Below are 26,828 nucleotides of genomic sequence, written 5' to 3' on the forward strand. Positions count from 1 at the left end.
TGCGTATCCACCATCCTGGTTGCGGAGGGTTGGCTACGACAGAATCTCCATCGTAACGTCCCGGGAAAGCCCGAAAATACACTACTGGCCATTAAAATTGCTACACCAAGAAGAAATCCAGACGATAAACGGGTATTCATTGGACAAATATATTATACTAGAACTGATATGTGATTACATTTTCACGCAGTTTGGGTGCATAGATCCAGAGAAATCAGTACCCAGAACAACCACCTATGGCCACAATAACGGCCTTGGTACGCCTGGGCATTGAGTCAAACAGAGCTTGGATGGCGTGTACAGGTACAGCTGCCCATTCAACACGATACCACAGTTCATCAAGAGTAGTGACTGGCGTATTGTGACGAGCCACTTGCTCGGCCACCATTGACCAGACGGTTTCAATTGGTGAGAGATCTGGAGAAGATGCTGGCCAGGGCAGCAGTCGAACATTTTCTGTGTCCAGAAAGGCCCGTACAGGACCTGCAACATGCGGTATCCTGCTGAAATGTAGGGTTTCCCAGGGATAGAATGAAAGGTAGAGCCGCGGGTCGTAACACACCTGAAATGTAACGTCCACTGTTCAAAGTGCCGTCAATGCGAACAAGAGGTGACCGAGACGTGTAACCAATGGCACCCCATACCATCACGCCGGGTGATACGCCAGTATGGCGATGACGAATACACGCTTCCAATGTGCGTTCACCGCGATGTCGCCAAACACGGATGCGACCATCATGATGCTGTACACAGAACCTGGATTCATCCAAAGAAATGACGTTTTGCCATTCTTGCACCCAGGATCGTCGTTGAGTACACCATCGCAGGCGCCCCTGTCTGTGATGCGGCGTCAAGGGTAACCGCAGCCATGGTCTCCGAGTTGATAGTCTATGCTGCTGCAAAGGTCGTCGAACTGTTCGTGCAGATGGTTGTTGTCTTGCAAACGTCCCCAACTATTAACTCAGGGATCGAGACGTGGCTGCACGATCCGTTACAGCCATGTGGATAAGATGCCTGCCATCTCGACTGCTAGTGATACGAGGCCGTTGGGATTTGGGATCCAGCATGGCGTTCAGTATTACCCTCCTGAACCCACCGATTCCATATTCTGCTAAGAGTCATTGGATCTCGACCAACGCGAGCAGCAATGTCGCGATACGATAAACCGAAATTGCGATTGGCTACAATCCGACCTTTATCAAAGTCGGAAACGTGATGGTACGCTTTTTTCCTCCTTACACGAGGCATCACAACAACGTTTCACCAGGTAATGCCGGTCAACTCCTGTTTGTGTATGAGAAATCGGTTGCAATCTTTCCTCATGTCAGAACGTTGTAGGTGTCGCCACCGGCGCCAACCTTGTGTCAATGCTCTGAAAAGCTAGTCATTTGCATATCACAGCATCTTCTTTCTGTCGGTTAAATTTCGCGTCTGTAGCAAGTCATCTTCGTGGTGTAGCAATTTTAATGGCCAGTAGTGTATTACGATTAATCACTACAACAGTCTTGGTGATAGCTTAGTACAGACCCTGAGCAATTTAATTTGCCCTTTAACGCATTTCCACTCAAAGCTCAGAATATTAATAAAATCTTTCCTTCAGTCAAAACAGTAACTGCGCATGGAAAGAGAAAACTATGCAACCCGCCTTAAATCTAATAACCACTACACTTGCGTACTGTCTAAGAATAGGCCATGGAATTGCAGATGCATCGGCCCCACCGTAACTGAGCAATGATTTAAGCTAAGATAATTGCTGTACCAACCAAATTTTGAAAAAGAATAACGTACTGTCAGTTATTGGATAACCCTGAAAATAACCAAAGATGCACTGGCAGACTAAAGCCACCGAGAAGGAAATAAAATATGCTCCTCAACTAAAATACTATTCAAATACGATCGTTATGTCAGTTAAAATACAACTTAACATTGGGCTGATAATGGTAACTCGAGAAGTCAACGGCCTTAAGAAGGGTCGCACAGAATTGCTCAGTTGACACCGCACACTGCCAGCGCAATGCGGCATCACAACAGGCCCACAGGCGGCTTGGTATGGATCTGCCTCGCCACCTTGACTAAATACGTTGCTCAGCAATATGTTTTCACGTGTACGGTTCCCTGCCGCTGTGCGTACTGTTGACTAATCAGAGCAGAGCACCTATGTGGTGTGGGTTAATCCCCCTTCAGCGCGACAGTACCCAGATCTAGAATTACAGTGCATCTGTAATTAAATAGCTAACAATTGTGCGCCACTACTAGATTAACGAAGGATTGTCATAACTTTTCTCGAGGAGGCACCAGGCCACAGATGACGGAACAGCTGTACAATACCACGACTTTTTAAGTCAATCAACAGGGCGGATGCCACTAGCGACCAAAATGTAACCATTTCAAAACACAATTCTATTCGCGGAATCGTCTGACCATCCAAAAACATAATTCATAACCGTAGCAATCCTTCCACACTGCAAGGTTCGCCGGCTCAAAACCAAACCTGGATCAAGTGATTACGCTCCACAAGACTTACTCTGATAACCGAACAGAAAACGATCACATCGATAAGCAAAAAAGCACAAAACTTTGTTAGCGTGTATGTTTTCACAAACGCTGTAACACTTGGCTCCGACGGTCACTTACGCGAACTAAGCATTAGTCAACACACCGTCGCAAGCAAAGCCTATTTGGCACCAGCTAACGTTGTTGTTAGATCAACGGCCTTGCCGCAGTGGTAACACCGGCTCCCATCAGATCACCGAAGTTAAGCGCTGACGAGCTGGACTGGCACTTGGATGGGTGACCATCCGGTCTGCCGAGCGCTATTGGCAAGCGGGGTGCACTCAGCCCTTGTGAGACAAACTGAGCAGCTACTTGATTGAGAAGTAGCGGCTGCGGTCTCGTAAAGTGGTATACAGCCCGGAGAGCCACGTGCTGACCACATGCCCCTCCATATTCGCTTCCAGTAACGCCAGTGGATGAGGATGACACGGCCGCCGATCGATAGCGTTGGGGCTTCCAAGGCATGTTCGGATAGAGCTTAGTTTTTAGTTTTTTAACCTTGTTGTTGCAGTCAGTCCTTACTCTTATATTGTACACAGCAGCAGCGTAAAGCAGGGTTATTCTTCGCGGTGTTGTGCCATCCGGTGATTATCTTCGTGTAATTGGTGACTGAGTCGTAACTTGGTAAATTAAAAACGCTACTAACATCTTCGCCGACAAAGGTGTAACGATCTGAGAACACACCACCGAACACTAGGAAGCAACAGCACAACTCACCGGCTTGTACCTTTACTGTGCGAAGCAACTAAACATATCAAGCAGCAGTAATTAAGCTAGACAAGCAATGAAACCTTTTACCAATTCCAGGCTCCCAAATTACGACCATATCCTGCGGAATCAAACACATAACCCGGACTATGGCAAAGGCCGAAACTCGACATAGTCATCGTGGAGCCTCTAGACAACGTTGTTATCGCACTCACCGACGGCATGCCACTAAGAGCCTCCCAGACAGCACTCCATGCCTCGTGGCTCCTCCTAGCGTTGTCAGTACCACCCAATAACAGCGCGTGGGCCACCGCTGACGAAGGTCGGCGAAATCAGAAGCAGTATTCAGTCGGTGGCTACGGCGTGAATTCAAAAGCGTCGGAGAGAAATCAAAGAGGAACACAAACCAGACATGTTATGATCTTCTCATCGTCTGCTCCTTGTGGAAGGAAGTGCCTTCTTTCCTTGCCACAGTGTTGTCCTGAATCCATCTCATCCCCACTCGTTCTCTGTCTGCGCGATCTGTCGGTACGATGTTCCCACGTCCCTTATGCCAATGAAACTGCCTTTGCGCAAGTGCACGTCCTCTCGTTTTATTGTGTTACCATCTCCACAAGAAAGGTATCAGCAACGTTAAATACAGCCATCAGCCACTGTGTTCTATTATTCATCTGCAGGACTGACTTTTTCTTCATATCCCACCGGCACGTAAAGAGTATGGGTTTGGTAACATTCGACTCACACTTTCATTGTCTAACACTTTCTAGTTCCGTCATTGGCTATTTCTCGCCTGTGGCGAGAAAATCCAAAGGGTATGCATAAACTAACATCCAATTGGTTGTTAATTGCGCTTGTATGGTTGGAAAAGGTGCGTAAGAAGCAAGCGACTAAAATGTCCGATGTTACTGAGGCTCCCTCCGTTTGTGAGATACGTTGTATCATACGCTTCGTGCAAATAGAAGGAATCAATGCTGATGAGACTCAGCTTCAGTTATATCTTGTGTATGGGGAAGAGGATATGAGTTATGTGTTGTGAGGGAGTGGTGCAGAAAATCCAAGATGATCACACACATATACACAATGAATGTGGTCGGTGAGATATGAGTGATGCAAGTGAACGTGCTGAGTGTGAACGTGTTGCCAGATTTTCTGAAGATGTGTTTCTCATCTTATGGACAACCCTCTCTAACACTGTCATCCTTTCTAGCACCGTCACAGAGAGATTAGATTGTCATAAGTTTTGTGCATGGTGGATAACAAAACGTCTGATGTCCACAAAACTGAATGAATAGGTTCGGTCTTAACATTCCTTCAGCGCTGCCATGAAGAAGGGGACGAATTTCTGTCTTAAATTATAAAATATCAGTAGTTGGTATTTTTTGTGATCTTTGCAAGGCGTTTGAGTCCATAGATAATGTTTCTCTCTTAGAAAAACTCAAGTGTAATGGAATTTATGGCTTTATGCACAGCTGGTTTGAATCGTATCAAACAGAATGCAAGAGGTTTTCCTGAATAAGTCAAACAATTTCAGAAGCGTAGAAAATTTTAGTGACTGGGTAGAAATCACAAAGGCAGACCTTAGGGTTCAATTTTGGGTCCACTCCTATTCCTTGTATATGTGAATTACCTTTCAATTAACATTCAACAAACTTAGTTGGTACTTTTGCAGACAATACTAGTATTATAATAAATTCCATTAGAGAGAAAGCAACAGAAGAAATGGTAAAGGATATTTACCAAAGAATTATGAAGGGATTTTCAGAAAACAGACCATCCATATATTCTGAGAAACTCGCTAAATTCGGTTGTGTACAGTAAAAAGTCATACCAACAACTGACGTAACAGATGAGCAGGAGTCAGTAAACAGGGTAGAGTACATCAAAATTTTGGGTGTACACACTGATGGATTGGAAGAAGCTTAATACTGAGCTTCTCAAGCAATTACGACCAGCTACTTTTGTTCTTCGCATAATTGCTAATCTTAATAACAGACGAATTAAAATGCTGTCGTATTTTACATATTTGCACACAATGAATAGGACTAAAATACACTCCTGGAAATGGAAAAAAGAACACATTGACACCGGTGTGTCAGACCCACCATACTTGCTCCGGACACTGCGAGTGGGCTGTACAAGCAATGATCACACGCACGGCACAGCGGACACACCAGGAACCGCGGTGTTGGCCGTCGAATGGCGCTAGCTGCGCAGCATTTGTGCACCGCCGCCGTCAGTGTCAGCCAGTTTTCCGTGGCATACGGAGCTTCATCGCAGTCTTTAACACTGGTAGCATGCCGCGACAACGTGGACGTGAACCGTATGTGCAGTTGACGGACTTTGAGCGAGGGCGTATAGTGGGCATGCGGGAGGCCGGGTGGACGTACCGCCGAATTGCTCAACACGTGGGGCGTGAGGTCTCCACAGTACATCGATGTTGTCGCCAGTGGTCGGCGGAAGGTGCACGTGCCCGTCGACCTGGGACCGGCCCGCAGCGACGCACGGATGCACGCCAAGACCGTAGGATCCTACGCAGTGCCGTAGGGGACCGCACCGCGACTTCCCAGCAAATTAGGGACACTGTTGCTCCTGGGGTATCGGCGAGCACCATTCGCAACCGTCTCCATGAAGCTGGGCTACGGTCCCGCACACCGTTAGGCCGTCTTCCGCTCAAGCCCCAACATCGTGCAGCCCGCCTCCAGTGGTGTCGCGACAGGCGTGAATGGAGGGACGAATGGAGATGTGTCGTCTTCAGCGATGAGAGTCGCTTCCGCCTTGGTGCCAATGATGGTCGTATGCGTGTTTGGCGCCGTGCAGGTGAGCGCCACAATCAGGACTGCATACGACCGAGGCACACAGGGCCAACACCCGGCATCATGGTGTGGGGAGCGATCTCCTACACTGGCCGTACACCACTGGTGATCGTCGAGGGGACACTGAATAGTGCACGGTACATCCAAACCGTCATCGAACCCATCGTTCTACCATTCCTAGACCGGCAAGGGAACTTGCTGTTCCAACAGGACAATGCACGTCCGCATGTATCCCGTGCCACCCAACGTGCTCTAGAAGGTGTAAGTCAACTACCCTGGCCAGCAAGATCTCCGGATCTGTCCCCCATTGAGCATGTTTGGGACTGGATGAAGCGTCGTCTCACGCGGTCTGCACGTCCAGCACGAACGCTGGTCTAACTGAGGCGCCAGGTGGAAATGGCATGGCAAGCCGTTCCACAGGACTACATCCAGCATCTCTACGATCGTCTCCATGGAAGAATAGCAGCCTGCATTGCTGCGAAAGGTGGATATACACTGTACTAGTGCCGACATTGTGCATGCTCTGTTGCCTGTGGTTCTGTCAGTGTGATCATGTGATGTATCTGACCCCAGGAATGTGTCAATAAAGTTTCCCCTGGGACAATGAATTCACGGTGTTCTTATTTCAATTTCCAGGAGTGTATCATGTGTTCAGTAATATTAACATTTATCGTGAGTATCTGTAAACTGTCTCATTCGACATCATTTCGAGAAAAGAATCATTAAAATGATCTATGGCATACGTACAGTCATGCTCAAAAGTATCCGAACGACCTGAATTGCATTTCGCCTGATTCGCATACAACCCTCATAACGCAGCTGTCTAGCAGGTCCTCTAATCGCTCCTCAGTACAGTAATTTGACTATTGAAAATGGTTCCAACTAATCACCACTAGAAAACACTGCTCTGTATCGCAATAACTCAAGATGTCAAGTAATACCACGATACTACAAATATTAGGGAACACCTTATCACAGTTAAGACTGCCCTTAAGGCTTGTAAGCTCACATTTATTACAATAAATGACATACCTGAAATGTTACCACTCTCATTGTTACGTCAGATAGGTAATGCACGTAGTAAGTTCGTCGTACTCATGATTTCCTCTTCCAAGTAACATACAGTACTTATTATTTAACACAAAATGACATTGAAAATTTAAGTTTTTCACGAGCTGCTAGTTGAGAATATGTATGAATTTCAAATGACACGACAAACCGTCTCGTTCTGCATATGGATTCAAACCCAGGTCATGGAGACTAAGTAAAGATTTCGTGACTGACGGAAACTAACAGTCATTCCTGACTAGGCATGCAAATAGTGATATAGCTTGATTTTAGACAGTATCACTTAGGAAATATCAACTTTAAATTACATAACGTAAACACGGACGCGAATTCCAACCCAGCATCTATTGTCCCTGTTAACGAACTACGAGAGATGTTAAGTATAGCTTCTTCACAAGTAACTTACTTAAAATGCCGTGAGGTAAAGCTTTGAGTTGGACAGGGATTCTAACTCAGAATCTAATCGGATTGCTTTCGAAGTACAATCAACTGTGACATATCGGATTTTTCCGGCAGTAGCAAGATGTTTTAACTGAAATGGCAAGACGAAACATTAATTTCTTTCCTTCCCAGGACTCCAACCCAGGACCCATCACTGCTATATCCGAGAGAAAATGAACGTTAAATATGGGTTTTTTACACCAGCAGCGACATGTGAGCATGTTCAAACTAGAAATAATATGACGAAGAGTTCAGTGCTGACTGGTAATCGAGCTCCACATATAGCTTTGTTGACTACACACATAGAGACGTCAGCTACCGAATTTTTCTCCACCGGCAGCTCGGAATAACATCCTTGAACTTACAGTGATCTCGGAAATAATTCTGTTTCTCACTGGGAGTCAGAAACGTCAGATATCGTTAGTTTTGACAATGAATGAAAATAAATTAAAAATCAAAATTATTATCTACCAGCAGATAGGTGTTCTCATGCTAGAGCTTGATAATACATAATGAAAGCTTTAGTGCCGGGTCATGATTCGAACCCATTCACACGCAATATGTGGAGATGTTGAGGAATCTGCAGTTTTGAACAAACAACAAATTGTAGTCGAGCTGTATTGTCACGAAGGGGTCAAATTCTGCGTTAAGGGCGGTCTGAGTTGCGTTCTCAGTTCAGAACCAATTTTATCGACATTCAGAAGCTCAATTACAAGATGGAATAAGTGTCCTGTGACCCTACATACCGTTTGTTTCGTCACTAGAAATAAATAACTTGTGTAAGAAAGGTTATTGGTGATAGAGTTTCTACATGTCGCCACTCCTGACTTTATTGTAATTCAACCTAATGTCTACTTGGTTGAGAAGGAATATCATGTTTAATGTGAATTTCAGACCACAATGCCATTATATCTTCTTCACTTCGCGTAGCCAGAAGAGAACAGGCTCTGTCTCTCCCTATCAAAAATCATCGGCAGAAGTCGGAATTGAACCCAGACCATGAGTATATGAATCTACCAGCAATCCAACAGGACACTAAATCCGCTTCTCTGTAGCTTAATTTTCTATTGTAACTCCTTTGGGCCACACTGGATGAGTATTCAGACACACAGGCTCCCTCTAGTGGTTTTCAGCATGTTCAGTACATTCATTTACTTGGTTGCCCGAATCACCATGAACTAGCTGCCTCGGCTACCCAGTATATACATTCGACTCTATTTTGTAATCACCGAAATAAAATCACGTAACTGCCACCTACAAAGAACTGCCAACAGTGTAGGATGCAGAAATTTAAATAGCAAGTGTTCCTTTCCACTTGAGCTACTCTACTGCGCTATCTGTTTGTTGAAAACGTCGTGCAGTGCAAAAGAAAAGCTGTAACTGTCTGTCTCTCAGAAGTCTACATCCGGTCATATGCATTATCTCACAAAACTGTGGAATGCGGAATTTCTGGAAGAATTGTTGTCGACGTCTGGAGGAGATCTGGCGCCGGTTGAGCTAGTAGTGTAATGGTAAGTGTGGTGCGCCCTAAACAGTACGTCGCGAGTTCAAACACATTCACTGCTACATTTTTTTAAAAACGCAATTCTGCTGTCTGCGGAAGTTATCAATTTAATGGAACTTTGAACATAATTTCCTTCACTTCTTAACCCAAAATAGTTGCATGTGGAAAACTACTGCGACATTTTGTTCTTTACAGGTTTAATAGACAGTCAGGCAGCAGATGCATCTCGAAACATATGTATTATGAACGGGGAGAGCACATCGTGCCAAAGTACGTCATAAAAGTATTTTATACATTAGCTGTCGTGTGGTAGTGGCATTTTATTCTTCTTCAAACCTTGTTTGAAAGCTTTAACTCAGAACAAGTTTTCTACATGCATGTAATCAATAAACTGCATGTGCGTTGTCAGATAACATCAGAGAATTCGCATATATCGTTGATGATTAATTTCTCTCTGATGTTTACTGTTATTTAAACAACACTAAAAGAAACCCTACGAAAATTGTGCACTGTATTATAAGAAATGAAATAAAACTACCCACGATAACCTTACGACGAAAGTCTGTTTTAATAGAGCTGAGTATCTGTACACGACCGTACCTCTATCGAACCGAATTAGTAAAATACTACTCACTTAGATTTCGATTGGGTCTGTGTTTAATCAGTATGCTGTGTCATACTCAAGAGGTATGCAAATGTAGCATTTCATAAATAAAGTTATATATTCCTAGAAACCCAAAATTTGCTTGTCAGCAACGGAAATGTGTATTACCTGTTCTGCAGCATTGTACGTTTTTCACCATTGCACTATGAGCCGAAAGTATTTTCATGCATATTCCTTATCGATGTTTGATCTGACTACTTGTAGCTCTTTCAGAGAAGGGATAAAAACGTCACACTCAGCGAGGCTGGAACCGCGAACCAGAACACACGCTTTTTCACATGTCAGTATGTTGCCACAGAGCTGACGAAGATGTATGTGTCTGAAGTTTCTATTACGAGACCAGTAGTGGCTAGAACTTGTAAATCGCTATTTGAAGGACAAGATTGGTTGCGATTTCCATGTGCAACGAATTTCCAGGGCTGAAAACCGTAAATTTACAATCTTTTGTTACACCTCAAGCGATAATAACTCAGATTATTCAATGGAAATGACAGGAAAAATCAAGTGAACTTTGAGGCTTAATTCCGTGCACACCAGGAAGTAACTCGTCGATCACAGAGTTGCCAAATATACCTTGCCTTGTTGCCAAATCTCAGTTACAGTACCAGCCGGAAGAAGACGAACCGATGAGTTCCTACAGAGGGCTGGGAAGTGACCATAGCTGGCATCTCAAAGAAGCGGCTGGCTCGGCCTGGAATACGTAATGCGTCTGATTCGCATTTCTGTAACTAGGTTTAGGGGCTGGAGCATAGCTACTAATAATACTCAGAACTGAGTGTAAACTAAGCATCATAAATCAGCAACTCTCACAGTTGTTTTTATATTTCTTACGTAAAAGGGTACTCAAAACTAAGAAACTCATTCATGGACGTTTTCGTGCCGGCCAATAGTCGAGCACAACAAACAAATAAAAATAAAAATTAATGATTGTGTGTGTGTGTGTGTGTGTGTGTGTGTGTGTGTTATCGAATCAAATCTAATCTAATCTAATCATATTGCTGATTAGCCATGAAGAGTCATGAATTACCGAAATTTTCGCCAATATCAGTAACCAAATCTAAACTTGAAAATAAAAGACCAGAGTTTTAGTAATAAACCGGAACTCCTATCAAGACCCTTTCGTCTCTGTTAACTAACCACGAAGGATGTCTGATATACTTCCATTCAGAAGTAACAGAGTGTGCATGCATTTAAAGATGAAGCGCATCATTTGAAGTTCTGTGACGGAGATACGAACCCAACACGTCATCGGATTGTTAACTACCGACTACTAGGTGATTGAATATAAAATGAGGATACAATTTTTTGTGCCCTAGCGACAATCGAACCGTACACCTACCGTCCTTCTTTATCATCCACGAATATAGCTTAAGTACCAATTGATTACTCACCAACAGTAAGATGTGTGCGTGTTTGACAGACAGAAATAACGACACCTATTGGGAACGTTGGCTACACATGAACATACATTAAAAATGCATGTTAATTTTCTCTATTAGGCTGGTGTGCACGTGATAGGGCTTGAAATGAAATTATGAATATTTTTGTACTGGGTCAGTATTCACACCCACATACTTACCTTTGGAGGAGACCTAGAGAAGATTGCAGTCTTGGGAAAAGGAACGAAATGACTGAACTATACTGTCCCGAGACATTCAGATCCTCAAGATAGGAGATACGAGTTAAAATCTCAGTCGAGCACCAAATTTTTCAACGTCTGTAGATCAATCAAGTACAAGTAAAATAAGAGCCCTGTTCCTTTAAATGCCTATCGGTTCATCAAATAAAATAAAATTTTCTAATGTAAGTAAGTTTACTGGCGACAGTATTTCTGTTTACCATGACTACCGCCTATGTCATTTCCCAACGTAAACCGGCTCTGCCCAGTTGGTAATGAGGGAACATGAGGTTTAATGCGGATTCTGGATTATAACGTCGTTCTCTTGAGGTTACCAGAGGTAAAGTAAAACTGTTTGTGCCTCTTAAAAGTAAATGCCTGAACCCACGCATTGCACCTGTAATACTTTGTGGCCACATTTCCCAGCCCCAGGAGTGTGCTGTAATGGTTCATATGCCTGGCTTACAAAATTAGTCACGGTGGAAAAAATGTGAGTCTATTAAATGGTTAAGTAGAAGCAAGCTTTTGACGCGGAGATTATGCTATTCTCATGTCAGCATGATGTTAAGACTCTTCTAGGCATCATAGCCTCGATGTGAAGCCATTTTGAAAATTTCGCTAATTCAGTAAATATTTCTTAGTTCAAGAAACTGCACTGTGAAGTGTGAAGTTACCGGATAATTCGATTATTACCGTCACTATTACTATCATTTTCTTCGTACCGCCGCTGGAACACATGTGCTTGAACATCATTTCATGCCTTTTGGTCATTATAAAAGTAGTTGCCGAAGAACATGTTCTTTCCCTGTCTACCGAATTCTTTTCATGTTAATATCGAACATCAGCAATTACTCGTAGATTACATAAAAACTGAAGTAAGTGGTGAAGACGTCACTAGATAACAAAAACGCGGTCTTTCCTCATTTACTTGCTCCTAGAATTGACTGTCGAATAATGCCAAACCAAAAGCCAATGGATCTTACTGCCTTGCGATATACGTCGCTGTCAGTTCTTCCATATGATTTAGTCGACGTGACCTGTTTTAAGTTGTGCGTGAAGCAGAATGTTTACAAAATCAATAGTTTTCCTTTGCAATAAACAGAAATATTTTCATTCTAAACTATCCAAGTTTAAAATTTTTGCAATATTAGTCTAAAAAAAAATGACTCTGAGCACTATGGGACTTATCTTCTGAGGTCATCAGTCCCCTAGTCCTTAGAACTATTTAAACCTAACTAACTCAAGGACATCACACACATCCATGCCCAAGGCAGGATTCGAACCTGTGACCGTAGTGATCGCGCGGTTCCAGACTGTAGCGCCTAGAACCGCTCAGCCACAATATTAGTTCAAATTTAATATTAGCTTCTGTAGTATGGGAAAGTATTTCACAGTTGCAAGACCCGCATCCGACCCATTGACCTTACACTTAGTCGCTGACCATAAATTCTAGCTCAGAGTGAAACCAAATTAAGTAATCTAATGTAGCGAAGACTGTTTGCCAGTGCTCTTTCTCCCCGGAAAATACACAATTAACCCATTGGGCTCCATAAGTACACTGTAACAGTAATTTCTGTGTGTATTCAATGCATACGGAGAGTAGAATTTAGTGACGCTCTCTCTTCCACTTCTGTATACAATATGCCTTATCTGAACGGCCCCTTTATTATTACAGGCCCTGGGCAGTGCAACATCATCTTGACAACAGTAGTGTGCTTTTGCTGACAACCTCACTGTTTGTTTTACCTGATTTTGTGATCATTTAAATGAAACAACATGACCTTCCAGTGTACGTTTTTTCTCATGCGACGCATAATGGCAATGAAGATTGAGGCATCAAAGAGAGACGATTTATGTTGTTTAATTTTTCACGTTTTCTGTTTATGCCAACTTGAAGGCACTATATTCAATTCAGTTCTCTTTACTTTGGTGCTGGGTCGCGCAACTGCAAACGCAGGCACAAACAAGAGATCCTTAGTTTTAATGCCAAGTATAAACCACAGTGGTGGCTACATGGCGGCAAAGTGATAAATAGCAAGACTACGAGTACGAAGGTCTCGGCTTCGATCCCTGGTTAGTCTAACGAATTTTATCTCCCATTTTACACTTATTTCCCCTCGGGCAGTGTTTGTTGATGAGAAAAATGCCGAGTTGCACTGTGGTCCGAAAGCCACGTTAAACTGTAGGTTCCCCTATTAACTGTCTAGGCTCGTCAACTCAAAGGTCGGTGTAAAAGCAACAGCATACCACTTCCAACACTATTCTGCCTATTAAAGCACTGTGGTGTTCCAACCAGTCTCCTAACTGATGACTGCATTACTTTGCTATGGGTTCCAAAGTTAATGATCTTCAGGTTATTAACATTTTTGTGTTTTCATGCTGTAGCTTTGATACCAGTAAACGTAAGTAACCGGCCGAGCACTGTCACCGTTCGAGTTTCAGGGAGGTAGACGACGATGCTGTCGACCCCAGTTTCAATCTTGTTCATGGCTATGTTTCAGTCGAATACCCCTTTGTGCCTTTTTGTGTATTTCAAGATATACTTTTATACACTTGGTAGGCATCCACATTGATATCTGATAGAGCTATACTAAGCAACATGAATCAGATATGTTTTCCGAGCAATATATCAGACAATACGTCAGTGCAGTGAGATTTCGTTTGTGTGTTGCGCATGGTGCAAGAATATTTGTTCAAATGGCTCTGAGCACTATGGGACTCAACTGCTGTGGTCATCAGTCCCCTAGAACTTAGAACTACTTAAACCTAACTAACCTAAGGACAGCACACACATCCATGCCCGAGGCAGGATTCGAACCTGCTACCGCAGCAGTCGCACGGTTCCTGACTGCGCGCCTAGAACCGAGACCACCGCGGCCGGCGAGAATATTTGTGTTTTGCTTGCTTCTGTGATAGGTTTCACCCCACTGAATGCATGCAAGCTCACGAATAGACTATCAATAATTGGAATTACGCAATAATACGCTTAAAAGGTGTATTTTTGCATTATATAACCCGATGAAAACAGATTATATGCTTACTTGCTTATTACTCGCGCTTCTTAATGCTTTCCTCAAAAAATAAAAATAAAAATAAAAATAAAAAGAGAGAATGAGAGACAGAGAGAGAAAACAGAAACGTATTTCAAATATCAGCTCGGTGACGCCATGTTCGTCTCGTGCTGTAAAGCAAGGATAGTTGATAGGTAATATCTCGTACTAGCGATATGTATGGCTACAGGGTTCTCTCTTTTCCCCCTGCAAACAACCAGAACAGAATTCAGTAACGAAGTGGTAAGAACACCTATGCAGTGCGCCAGTTAAACACTCAGCTTTTCTTGGTTGTTTTGTTAATTGTTAACAAAAAAATGGCTCAAATGGCTCTGCGCACTATGGGACTTAACATCTGAGGTCATCAGTCCCCTAGAACTTAGAACTACTTAAACCTAACAAACCTAAGGACATCACACACATCCATGCCCGAGGCAGGATTCGAACCTGCGACCGTAGCGGTCACGCGGTTCCAAACTGAAGCGCCTAGAACCGCACGGTCACACGAATGGATCAAGATGAATGGAATGTGGGATGTTTCGTCACGGAGAATATACACATTTATCTCGGCGTCTTGTGTTCAGGGTAATATGAAAATCTCAGTAAGAGAAGACCACAATGGGATGACGGTGATGCAGGCAATAACACCCAACTATTTCTGTCCACTTAACACCGTGACGACAGACAAATTGGCGTCTCAATGTATTTCGATTATACTTCATTAGCCTTCTTGCGACCTCGTTCAATTTCTTCTCTTCTGATTGTTTTAAATGTATTGATTATTACGTGGCATAGAATAATTAGTTAACTGTGTTTCTTATAGCTTCCACTCCCACCAAAATTTTTCTACATTCTCGTGCAATTCATGAAATTCTATTTGTATGATAACAAGACTGCACATAGATGCAATCAATTTCTAGGTGCAAAGTGTTTATTATCTTACTTTTCGTGACAGGTGGGCAAAGTTGATCTCCAAAGATATTTTATAGTACTGAAATAATCTTTTGTCACAAAGTAACAGGGTAAGTGTTTTATTCGTATATATTTTATGGGAAACGGTAATCGTGATGGAAGTTTATACACGCCGGCCGCGGTGGTCTAGCGGTTCAGGCGCTCAGTCCGGAACCGCACGACTGCTACGGTCGCAGGTTCGAATCCTGCCTCGGGCATGGATGTGTGTGATGCCCTTAGGTTAGTTAGGTTTAAGTAGTTCTAATTTCTAGGGGACTGATGACCACAGATGTTAAGTCCCATAGTGCTCAGAGCCATTTGAAGTTTATACACCTGAATGTTTGACACAACTGGTAGGAGAAAACGTTGCATATTAGCCAAACCCCGCGCCTCCTCACCGTATCCTCCTATTACACGAGCACGGCATTCTCCTCGCATACTGCTACAGAGCTGTTCCTAGCACAACTGAGAATTTGCAAGATCGTCACAAAAATTTGGCAACACTGTGACAGTGCAATCACTTCCACGTATGGTACTGAACTGACTCGCTAAATTCGCTTGATATTCCCTTTCCATTTGAATGACTCGTGCTATATAACCCCTAGACACTGAGAAAGAAAATTCGATTTTTTGGCTAAAGAAATGCTATTCGTCACGTAAGTGACTTCTATTATCGTTCACGAAGCTTTATCGGGCTGAGCGACCAATACCATAATGAGAGTGGCATGTTGACAGCAGTGTGTCCATAGCCCCGTGCCACCGCCCGTATCTCGTGTCGCAATGGCTCAATGAGTCGTCAGTTCTAAGTGTGGCAGGAATCAGCGTGTGTGAGCTTTTTCTCTGATTTATTTTGTGGAATTGCGAATTTCCAGAAAAAATTCTGTAACGAAACCGGAAGAAAACCTTTACACATCAAGTCCTCTTGGTAGCTTGACACAGAAAGTTGTGTTAATAGTCATAGATCTCGGCTTTATGACTGCCAAGCTGGTTCACAATACAAGCGTCTCTGAAGAAATTCAAAACGACCGTCAACGATACGAATTTCAATATTATTCTTCACTTAAGAGTCACATGCTAGGGTGATTAGTATGATGGAAATGAACCTCTTGATTACTATAGGGCCTCTATGTTAAATTTCCGCTGTAGCAATTAGGAACTCTCTGGAGACATTTGGTAACAGCGGCTCTAGCAACTTTCTTTTTCTCTGGGTAGCTTCAAATATGGGCAATTTTGTTGCCTTAAATCCAACTAAATATTTTAAATATGGCTTTTCAACAGCGTTCACTTCTCCATTAATTAATGTATGAACCACAAAACAAGCAGTTTGCCTAAGAAGCTATAGAGCAGGTTCTGAAAGGTATTGACACAATGTTTCGCATCCATTTACCATAGGGAATCAAGGAAAGAAACCAAACACATTACATTGCATTTACTCTCTGTGCCTTCACTAACACATATGCATCCATGACAAAAATAAATTATTTAAAGAATTTCCTGTGAAAGGAAAAAGAACACATGTAACGCTTTAAATATAGCACACTAGTTCATGAACAATGAAATTAATTCTGTGCCACATTGATGTATTACATACAAGTGTAATAAAATACTCATCAAATAAAAACGGTTTTGTGTCTTCGTTGCTATCAAGAGTGAAACACAAATCGTAGACAGATTTTATGGGTCACAACTCAACAACATTAAAGCATGTTACACCGTCGAGAGTGAGGAGTGGAGCAGACGTTGTCGGCAGAAGGCGAGACAATGCAATGCCTCAGCCCCCGCCGGTAGGCAGTAAACGGGTCCCAGAGAACTCAGACGCTTGTGGTGTTCAGAGGCAGATGGCCGGCCAAGAAATCTCTTGCTAAAATAGTGTTGAACCAAACTGTTATTACCAATGTGACAGAAAGCGAAATATATTGTAGATTCGCTTGAATTACACTCTTAGCTTCAGCACCAAGAGGAATGGGGCGATAAAAGTTTTGTCGACGTGTGCTTTCTGTTGCCAGATGTCGTATTAGCTAGTCTCGTGTTTTGCCTTAAGACTACGGTCATAGTCAAGACTGATGTACTCAGACTGCAGTCAAGACTTCCTCCGGGAAGTGCTGTAGTCTACAATGTTGTCAGATCGAGCATATTGCCGGAACCGGCCGCGGTGGCCGAGCGGTTCTAGGCGCTACAGTCCGGAACCGCGCAACTGCTACGGTCGCAGGCTCGAATCCTGCCTCGGGCACGGATGTGTGTGATGTCCTTAGGTTAGTTAGGTTTAAGTGGTTCTAAGTTCTAGGGGACTGATGACCACGGAAGTTAAGTCCCATAGTGCTCACAGCCATTTGAGCCATATTGCCGGACGTAGAATTCTGAGGGGAGCACGACTGTACTGTCCACCTTACGTGAACGAATTGGCAGTCAATTTTTTTTTTGTCTAAGACTGTATCTACAACACATATTGCACGCTGAAGACCCAGAAGAATTAAAAAACTAAATCAGTTTATGAGAGCAACTTTAACAATAGCGTTCGAAGTGTTCATAGTACTGTATACGTGTGTAAACGCCTTCCATTGCCCACTCATGGAAAACAAGGATACGCAGTCTAGCTTCAATATTGTAAATACGTCTCAGTTTGTGAATGAACTCAGTCTTACAGAATGAGATTTTCACTCTGCAGCGGAGTGTGCGCTGATATGAAACTTCCTGGCAGATTAAAACTGTGTGCCCGACCGAGACTCGAACTCAGGACCTTTGCCTTTCGCGGGCAAGTGCTCTACCATCTGAGCTACCGAAGCACGACTCACGCCCGGTACTCACAGCTTTACTTCTGCCAGTACCTCGTCTCCTACCTTCCAAACTTTACAGAAGCTCTCTCAGCGCACACTCCGCTGCAGAGTGAAAATCTCATTCTGGAAACATCCCCCAGGCTGTGGCTAAGCCATGTCTCCGCAATATCCTTTCTTTCAGGAGTGCTAGTTCTGCAAGGTTTGCAGGAGAGCTTCTGTAAAGTTTGGAAGGTAGGAGACGAGGTACTGGCAGAAGTAAAGCTGTGAGTACCGGGCGTGAGTCGTGCTTCGGTAGCTCAGATGGTAGAGCACTTGCCCGCGAAAGGCAAAGGTCCCGAGTTCGAGTCTCGGTCGGGCACACAGTTTTAATCTGCCAGGAAGTTTCATATCAGCGCACACTTCGCTGCAGAGTGAAAATGTCATTCTGGAAACATCCCCCAGGCTGTGGCTAAGCCATGTCTCCGCAATATCCTTTGTTTCAGGAGTGCTAGTTCTGCAAGGTTCGCAGGAGAGCTTCTGTAAAGTTTGGAAGGTAGGAGACGAGGTACTGGCAGAAGTAAAGCTGTGAGTACCGGGCATAAGTCGTGCTTCGGTAGCTCAGATGGTTGAGCGCTTGCCCGCGAAAGGCAAAGGTCCCGAGTTCGAGTCTCGGTCGGGCACACAGTTTTAATCTGCCAGGAAGTTTCATATCAGCGCACACTCCGCCTCAGAGTGAAAATGTCATTCTGGAAACACCCCTCAGACTGTGGCTAAGCCATGTCTCCACAATATCCTTTCTTTCAGGAGTGCTAGTTCTATATGGTTCGCAGGAGTGCTTCTGTAAAGTTTGGAAGGTAGGAGACGAGGTACTGGCAGAAGTAAAGTTGTGAGTACCGGGCGTGAGTCGTGCTTCGGTAGCTCAGATGGTAGAGCACTTGCCCGAGAATGGCAAAGGTCCCGAGTTCGAGTCTCGGTCGGGCACACAGTTTTAATCTGCCAGGAAGTTTCGAACTCAGTCTTAGATTGATAATCACTTTGAATATTTAGCAGTACTGTACCCATTGTTGATAAACTCATTTTCAACCAATGAGTCCCACAGCTACAGGAACACTACTTGTCATACCTCTTAGACAAAATACTTACGCAGTGCTATCAGACGAAAAGATCAACCTGACCCAAACTGTGGGAAGTTTGTTTTACAACCTTCGTACCTGGATAAAGAGCTTTTCCTATTTGAAATATCTGTGAACGTTGCAGCATCAGGCGATTTAAGAAGAAACTAAATTTCTTCAGCTACGACAATGTTTAAAGAAATCGTCTTAACGGCACTAAATCATGGTTTGTGAATCGTTTACCAGCCGCAATCTGGCGCATTTCGCTGGTTGGAAGGCAAAACGTATACTGACAAATTTCATAGGAGGAAAAGGGGGACGAAATGTCTCCCACTGAAAGGTCTTATTGTTTTATTTAAATGATTACAAAATCAGGTAAAACGAACAGTGAGGTTGTCAGTAAAAGCACATTACTGTTGTCAGTACGATGTTGCACTGCCCTGGGCCTGTGATGATAAAGGGCCCGTTTAGATCAGGCATATTGTATACAGAAGTGGAAGAGAGAGCGTCACTAAATTCTACAATCCGTATGCATTGAATACACACATAAATTACTGTTACAATGTACTTATGGATCCCAATGTGTTAATTGGGCACTGGCAAACAGTCTTCACTACATTAGGTTACTTAATTTGGTGTCACTCTGACCTAGAATTTACGGTCAGCGACTAAGTGTAAGGTCAATGGTCGGATGCGGGTCTTGTAACTGTGAAATTCTTTCCCACATTACGGAAACGAATTTTAAATTTGAACTAATACTGTGGCCGAGCGGTTCTAGGCTCTACAGTCTGGAACCGCGCGACCGCTATCGTCAGAGGTTCGAATCCTGCCTTGGGCATGGATGTGTGTGATGTCATTAAGTCAGTTAGGTATAAATAGTTCTAAGGACTAGGGGACTGATGACCTTAGAAGTTAAGTCCCATAGCGCTCAGAGTCATTTTTTTAACTAATATTGCGAAAATTTTCAACTTGGATAGCTTAGGATGAAAATCTTTGAGTTTATTGCAAAGGAAATGAAGAAAGACAGCGCGACTTTGTTATCAAGTGACGTCTTCACCAATTACTTCAGTTTTTATGTAATCTACGAGTAATTGGAACAGGACCCGTGGTCTAGGGGTAGCGTCTTTGATTCATAATCAAAACGTCTTCGGTCCCGGATTCGATCCCCGCCACTGCCTAAATTTTGATAAATAATCAGCATTGGCAGCCGAAGACTTCCGGCATAAGAAGTCAGCCTCATTCTGTGAACGGCCTTGTCAAAGAGGGCGGAGGAGCGGATAGAGGTTCAGGGCACTCTCTTGTCCTAGGGGTGGGAAGTTGCCCCTAAAGGCGGAAGAATCAGCAATGATCAACGACATGAGGATGCAGAAGGCAATGGAAACCACTGCAATAGAGACACGTGACGTGTATCCACAGGACATGTGGCCTGTAATTGAAGAAGTGTCATGATGATCTCTCCATTGGCAAAAGATTCCGGAATAGTCCCCCATTCGGATCTCCGGGAGGGGACTGCCAAGGGGGAGGTTACCATGAGAAAAAGATTGAATAATCAACGAAAGGATAACGTTCTACGAGTCGGGGCGTGGAATGTCAGAAGCTTGAACGTGGTAGGGAAAATAGAAAATCTGAAAAGGGAAATGCAAAGGCTCAATCTGGATATAGTAGGGGTCAGTGAAGTGAAGTGGAAGGAAGACAAGGATTTCTGGTCAGATGAGTATCGGGTGATATCAACAGCAGCAGAAAATGGTATAACAGGTGTAGGATTCGTTATGAATAGGAAGGTAGGGCAGAGGGTGTGTTACTGTGAACAGTTCAGTGACTGGGTTGTTCTAATCAGAATCGACAGCAGACCAACACCAACAACGATAGTTCAGGTATACATGCCGACGTCGCAAGCTGAAGATGAACAGATAGAGAAAGTGTATGAGGATATTGAAAGGGTTATGCAGTATGTAAAGGGGGACGAAAATCTAATCGTCATGGGCGACTGGAATGCAGTTGTAGGGGAAGGAATAGAAGAAAAGGTTACAGGAGAATATGGACTAGGGACGAGGAATGAAAGAGAAGAGAGACTAATTGAGTTCTGTAACAAGTTTCAGCTAGTAATAGCGAATACCCTGTTCAAGAATCACAAGAGGAGGAGGTATACTTGGAAAAGGCCGGGAGGTACGGGAAGATTTCAATTAGATTACATCATGGTCAGACAGAGATTCCGAAATCAGATACTGGATTGTAAGGCGTACCCAGGAGCAGATATAGACTCAGATCACAATACAGTAGTGATGAAGAGTAGGCTGAAGTTCAAGACGTTAGTCAGGAAGAATCAATACGCAAAGAAGTGGGACACGGAAGTACTAAGGAATGACGAGATACGTTTGAAGTTCTCTAACGCTATAGATACAGCAATAAGGAATAGCGCAGTAGGCAGTACAGTTGAAGAGGAATGGACATCTCTAAAAATGGCCATCACAGAAGTTTGGAAGGAAAACATAGGTACAAAGAAGGTAGCTGCGAAGAAACCATGGGTAACAGAAGAAATACTTCAGTTGATTGATGAAAGGAGGAAGTACAAACATGTTCCGGGAAAATCAGGAATACAGAAATACAAGTCGCTGAGGAATGAAATAAATAGGAAGTGCAGGGAAGCTAAGACGAAATGGCTGCAGGAAAAATGTGAAGACATCGAAAAAGATATGATTGTCGGAAGGACAGACTCAGCATACAGGAAAGTCAAAACAACCTTTGGTGACATTAAAAGCAGCGGTGGTAACATTAAGAGTGCAACGGGAATTCCACTGTTAAATGCAGAGGAGAGAGCAGATAGGTGGAAAGAATACATTGAAAGCCTCTATGAGGGTGAAGATTTGTCTGATGTGATAGAAGAAGAAAGAGGAGTCGATTTAGAAGAGGTAGGGGATCCAGTATTAGAATCGGAATTTAAAATAGCTTTGGAGGACATACGATCAAATAAGGCAGAAGAGATAGACAACATTCCATCAGAATTTCTAAAATCATTGGGAGAAGTGGCAACAAAACGACCATTCACGTTGGTGTGTAGAATATATGAGTCTGGCGACATACCATCTGACTTTCGCAAAAGCATCATCCACACAATTCCGAAGACGGCAAGAGCTGACAAGTGCGAGAATTATCGCACAATCAGCTTAACAGCTCATGCATCGAAGCTGCTTAGAAGAATAATATTCAGAAGAATGGAAAAGAAAATTGAGTATGCGCTAGGTGACGATCAGTTTGGCTTTAGGAAAAGTAAAGGGACGAGAGAGGCAATTCTGACGTTACGGCTAATAATGGAAGCAAGGCTAAAGAAAAATCAAGACACTTTCATAGAATTTGTCGACCTGGAAAAAGCGTTCGACAATATAAAATGGTGCAAGCTGTTCGAGATTCTGAAAAAAGTAGGGGTAAGCTATAGGGAGAGACGGGTCATATACAATACGTACAACAACCAAGAGGGAATAACAAGATTGGACGATCAAGAACGAAGTGATCGTATTAAGAAGGGTGTAAGACAAGGCTGTAGCCTTTCGCCCCTACTCTTCAATCTGTACATCGAGGAAGCAATGATGGAAATAAAAGAAAGGTTCAGGAGTGGAATTAAGACACAAGGTGAAAGAATATCAATGATACGATTCGCTGATGACATTGCTATCCTGACTGAAAGTGAAGATGAATTAAATGATCTGCTGAACGGAATGAACAGTCTAATGAGTACACAGTATGGTTTGAGAGTAAATCGGAGAAAGACGAATGTAATGAGAAGTAGTAGAAATGAGAACAGCGAGAAACTTAACATCAGGATTGATGGTCACGAAGTCAATGAAGTTAAGGAATTCTGCTACCTAGGAAGTAAAATAACCAATGACGGACAGAGCAAGGAGGACATCAAAAGCAGACTCGCTATGGCAAAAAAGGCATTTCTGGCCAAGAGAAGTTTACTAATATCAAATACCGGCCTTAATTTGAGGAAGAAATTTCTGAGGATGTACGTCTGGAGTATAGCATTGTATGGTAGTGAAACATGGACTTTGGGAAAACCGGAACAGAAGAGAATCGAAGTATTTGAGATGTGGTGCTATAGACGAATGTTGAAAATTAGGTGGACTGATAAGGTAAGGAATGAAGAGGTTCTACGCAGAATCGGAGAGGAAAGGAATATGTGGAAAACACTGATAAGGAGAAGGGACAGGATGATAGGACATCTGCTAAGACATGAGGGAATGACTTCCATGGTACTAGAGGGAGCTGTAGAGGGCAAAAACTGTAGGGGAAGACAGAGATTGGAATACGTCAAGCAAATAATTGAGGACATAGGTTGCAAGTGCTACTCTGAGATGAAGAGGTTAGCACAGGAAAGGAATTCGTGGCGGGCTGCATCAAACCAGTCAGTAGACTGATGACCAAAAAAAAAAAAAAAAAAAAAAAAAGATTTGTACTTGTTTTGCGCTGGTTTTTTTAATTTTCGCTTTTTGGAGGGAAAATTACGTTTTCATGCGCTCAGTGATAAATCATTATTGAACTTTTTTATTTTAAGAACGATATCTGTCTGTTTCACTTTAGAAATTAATGATTTTTGAATAAACCCTTAATTAACTATTGACAGTTTCAATTTTACATTAAATGCAGGAAGACAACTACGTAGAAATGAAGTGTTCTGTATGTTACGCCGCACTTTAAATAGGGTTCAGATGGTTCAAATGGCTCTGAGCACTATGGGACCTATTATCTGAGGTCATCAGTCCCCTAGAACTTATAACTACTTAAACCTAACTAACCTAAGGACACCACAGACATCCATGCCCGAGGCAGGATTCGAACCTGCGACCGTAGCGGTCGCGCGGTACCAGACTGAAGGGCCACTGCGGCCGGCAAGGGTGAACATTAAAAACGCTTTTAAATAATGTGATGTGTGTGTCTGAACATGATTGTCTGCATGATCCATATTCGAGAGAGCATTTTATCTCCATGTCTTATTTAAAACACAGCTGCTGATAGGTACGAGGCGAGTGCATCGGTGGGTGGCTAGTACTGACCGAAAAGCAAGTAAATATTCCCCCTGTTACGACGCCTCTACACGTGTAAACCATGTCATTCTCCTTCCGCTCCTCACTTTCCTTTCAGCCAATGAGTCTTCTTTCTGTAGAAGCATGAACAGAGAAAAGACTACATGTCGAAAATTGTATCGATTGTTATACGAAAAATCTTCGAGATCTGTCGGAGAATCTGAACTATCGATAGTACTAAGCGGAATTAAAATTGCTACACCAAGAAGAAATGCAGATGATAAACGGGTATTCATTGGACAAATATATTATACTAGAACTGACACGTAATTACATTTTCACGCAGTTTGGGTGCATAGATACTGATAAATCAGTACCCAGAACAACCACCTCTGGCTGTAATAACGGCCTTGATATGCCTGGTTATTGAGTCAAACAGAGCTTGGATGGCGTGTACAGGTACAGCTGCCCATGCAGCTTCAACACGATAACACAGTTCATCAAGAGTAGTGACTGGCGTATTGTGACGAGCCAGTTGCTCGGCCACAATTGACCTGACGTTTTCAATTAGTGAGAGATCTGGAGAATGTGCTGGCCAGGGCAGCAGTCGAACATTTTCGGTATCCAGAAAGGCCCGTACAGGACCTGCAACATGCGGTCGTGCATTATCCTGCTGAAATGTAGGGTTTGGCAGGGATCGAATGAAGGGTAGAGCCACGGGTCGTAACACATCTGAAATGTAACGTCCACTGTTCAAAGTGCCGTCAATGCGAACAAGAGGTGACCGAGACGTGTAACCAATGGCACCCCATACCATCACGTCGGGTGATACGCTAGTATGGCGATGACGAATACACGCTCCCAATGTGCGTTCATCGCGATGTCGCCAAACGAGGATGCGACCGTCATGATGCTGTAAACAGAAGCTGGAATCATCCGAAAAAATGACGTTTCGCCATTCGTGCACCCAGGTTCATCGTTGAGTACACCATCGCAGGCGCTCCTGTCTGTGATGCAGCGTCAAGGGTAACCGCAGCCATGGTCTCCGAGCTGATAGTCCATGCTGCTGGAAACGTTTTCGGACTGTTCGTGCAGTTAGTTGTTGTCTTGCAAACGACCCCGTCTGTTGACTCAGGGATCGAGACGTGGCTGCACGATCCGTTACAGCCATGGGAATAAGAGGCCTGTCATCTCGACTGCTAGTGATACGAGGCCGTTGGGATCCAGCACAGCGTTCCTTATTACCCTCCTGAACCCACCGATTCCATATTAAACAGTCATTGGATCTCGACAAACCGCAATCACGATAGGCTAGAATCCTTCCTTTATCAAAGTCGGAAACGTGATGGTACGCATTTCTCATCCTTACACGAGGCATCACATCAACGTTTCACCAGGCAACGCCGGTCAACTGCTGTTTTTGTATGAGAAATCGGTTGGAAACTTTTCTCGTGTCAGCACGTTGTAGGCGTCGCCACCGGCACCAACCTTGTGTGAATGATCTGAAAAGCTAATCATTTGCTTATCACAGCATCTTCTTCCTGTAGGTTAAATTTAGCGTCTGTAGCACGTCATCTTCTTGGTGCAGCAATTTTAATGGCCAGTAGTGTATAATAGTGGTCACCAACGAAATACACGAGAGAAACAGGTGGTCAGTAAGGGAACCGAGAGGATTAAAGAAAATTGCTATAATGTGGCAGATCCCAGGAAATACGGGAGAGTTGGTCACCCTATATCGCATATGGTAACAGAGAGATCGGAATGAGCCAACGCTAGATGGACATGCAACGCACCTAACGTCCAGGTAACGCAGTTACGACATTAGCTGATCAAAGTGGCCGTTCCTGCAGGGACCCGACCCCGGAGCCGGACCCCGTGCTGGACGACTTCTCGTGGCACGACGCGGTGTTTGCCAACTACTCGTACCTGCTGCTCGGGGAGACGCTGGACCTGGAGAGCGGCGGCGTGCGCGGCGAGCGCGTGGCCTTCTGGGAGGAGGCGCTGGCCGAGGCGCGCGCCGCCGAGCTGCGGTCGGAGGAGGAGATCCGCGACGAGCAGCGCCGGCTGTTCGCCCAGGAGGAGGAGCGGCGCGCCGCGGAGGAGCGGGCGGCCGGCGGGCACAAGTCCGAGGAGGTCACCAAGGACCAGATCAGGAAGATCGAGCTCTGACGCCACACGCTTCTATTTGTACCGTGACTTTCATTAAATGACTCTTTTTCACTATGCACTGTATCATTCCCTAATATAAATATCTCTCTTTGGGAGGAGAGGGGCTCACCTTTAATCTGGTTTCGTGAGACCCCCAACGACTGCCTCTTCATCTTAGAGCAGCACTTACACTCAATCTATTCATTTGCTTAAACAATGGAAAATCCAGAATGGAATAATGACAATATTCTGAAATTCATAGATTGCTACTCACCATATGGCGGAGATGCTGAGTCGCAGATAGGCACAACAAAATGACTGTCAAACAAGAAAGCTTTCTGTTGTGGTTGGCAAGAGAGCCAACACCGTTTTACTAAAGGAGGCCGAAATGCACGCGTTTTAGCTCACGCAGGCTGGCGTGAGG

General features: G+C 43.8%; 1 protein-coding gene across 1 annotated transcript in view; it reads left to right on the plus strand.

Moving 5' to 3' along the window:
• The window catches only part of LOC124613494 (esterase 6-like), a 145,978-nt gene extending 119,553 nt beyond the window's left edge, over positions 1-26,425 (plus strand). Inside the window, exon 11 of the mRNA XM_047142202.1 lies at positions 26,107-26,425. Within this exon, the coding sequence (XP_046998158.1) occupies positions 26,107-26,425 (319 nt within the window). The remainder of the gene's footprint in view (positions 1-26,106) is intronic.
• The last annotated feature ends 403 nt before the right edge of the window (positions 26,426-26,828 follow it).

The sequence above is a fragment of the Schistocerca americana genome, chromosome 4 (assembly GCF_021461395.2).
Source record: "Schistocerca americana isolate TAMUIC-IGC-003095 chromosome 4, iqSchAmer2.1, whole genome shotgun sequence".
Lineage (NCBI taxonomy): Eukaryota > Metazoa > Arthropoda > Insecta > Orthoptera > Acrididae > Schistocerca > Schistocerca americana.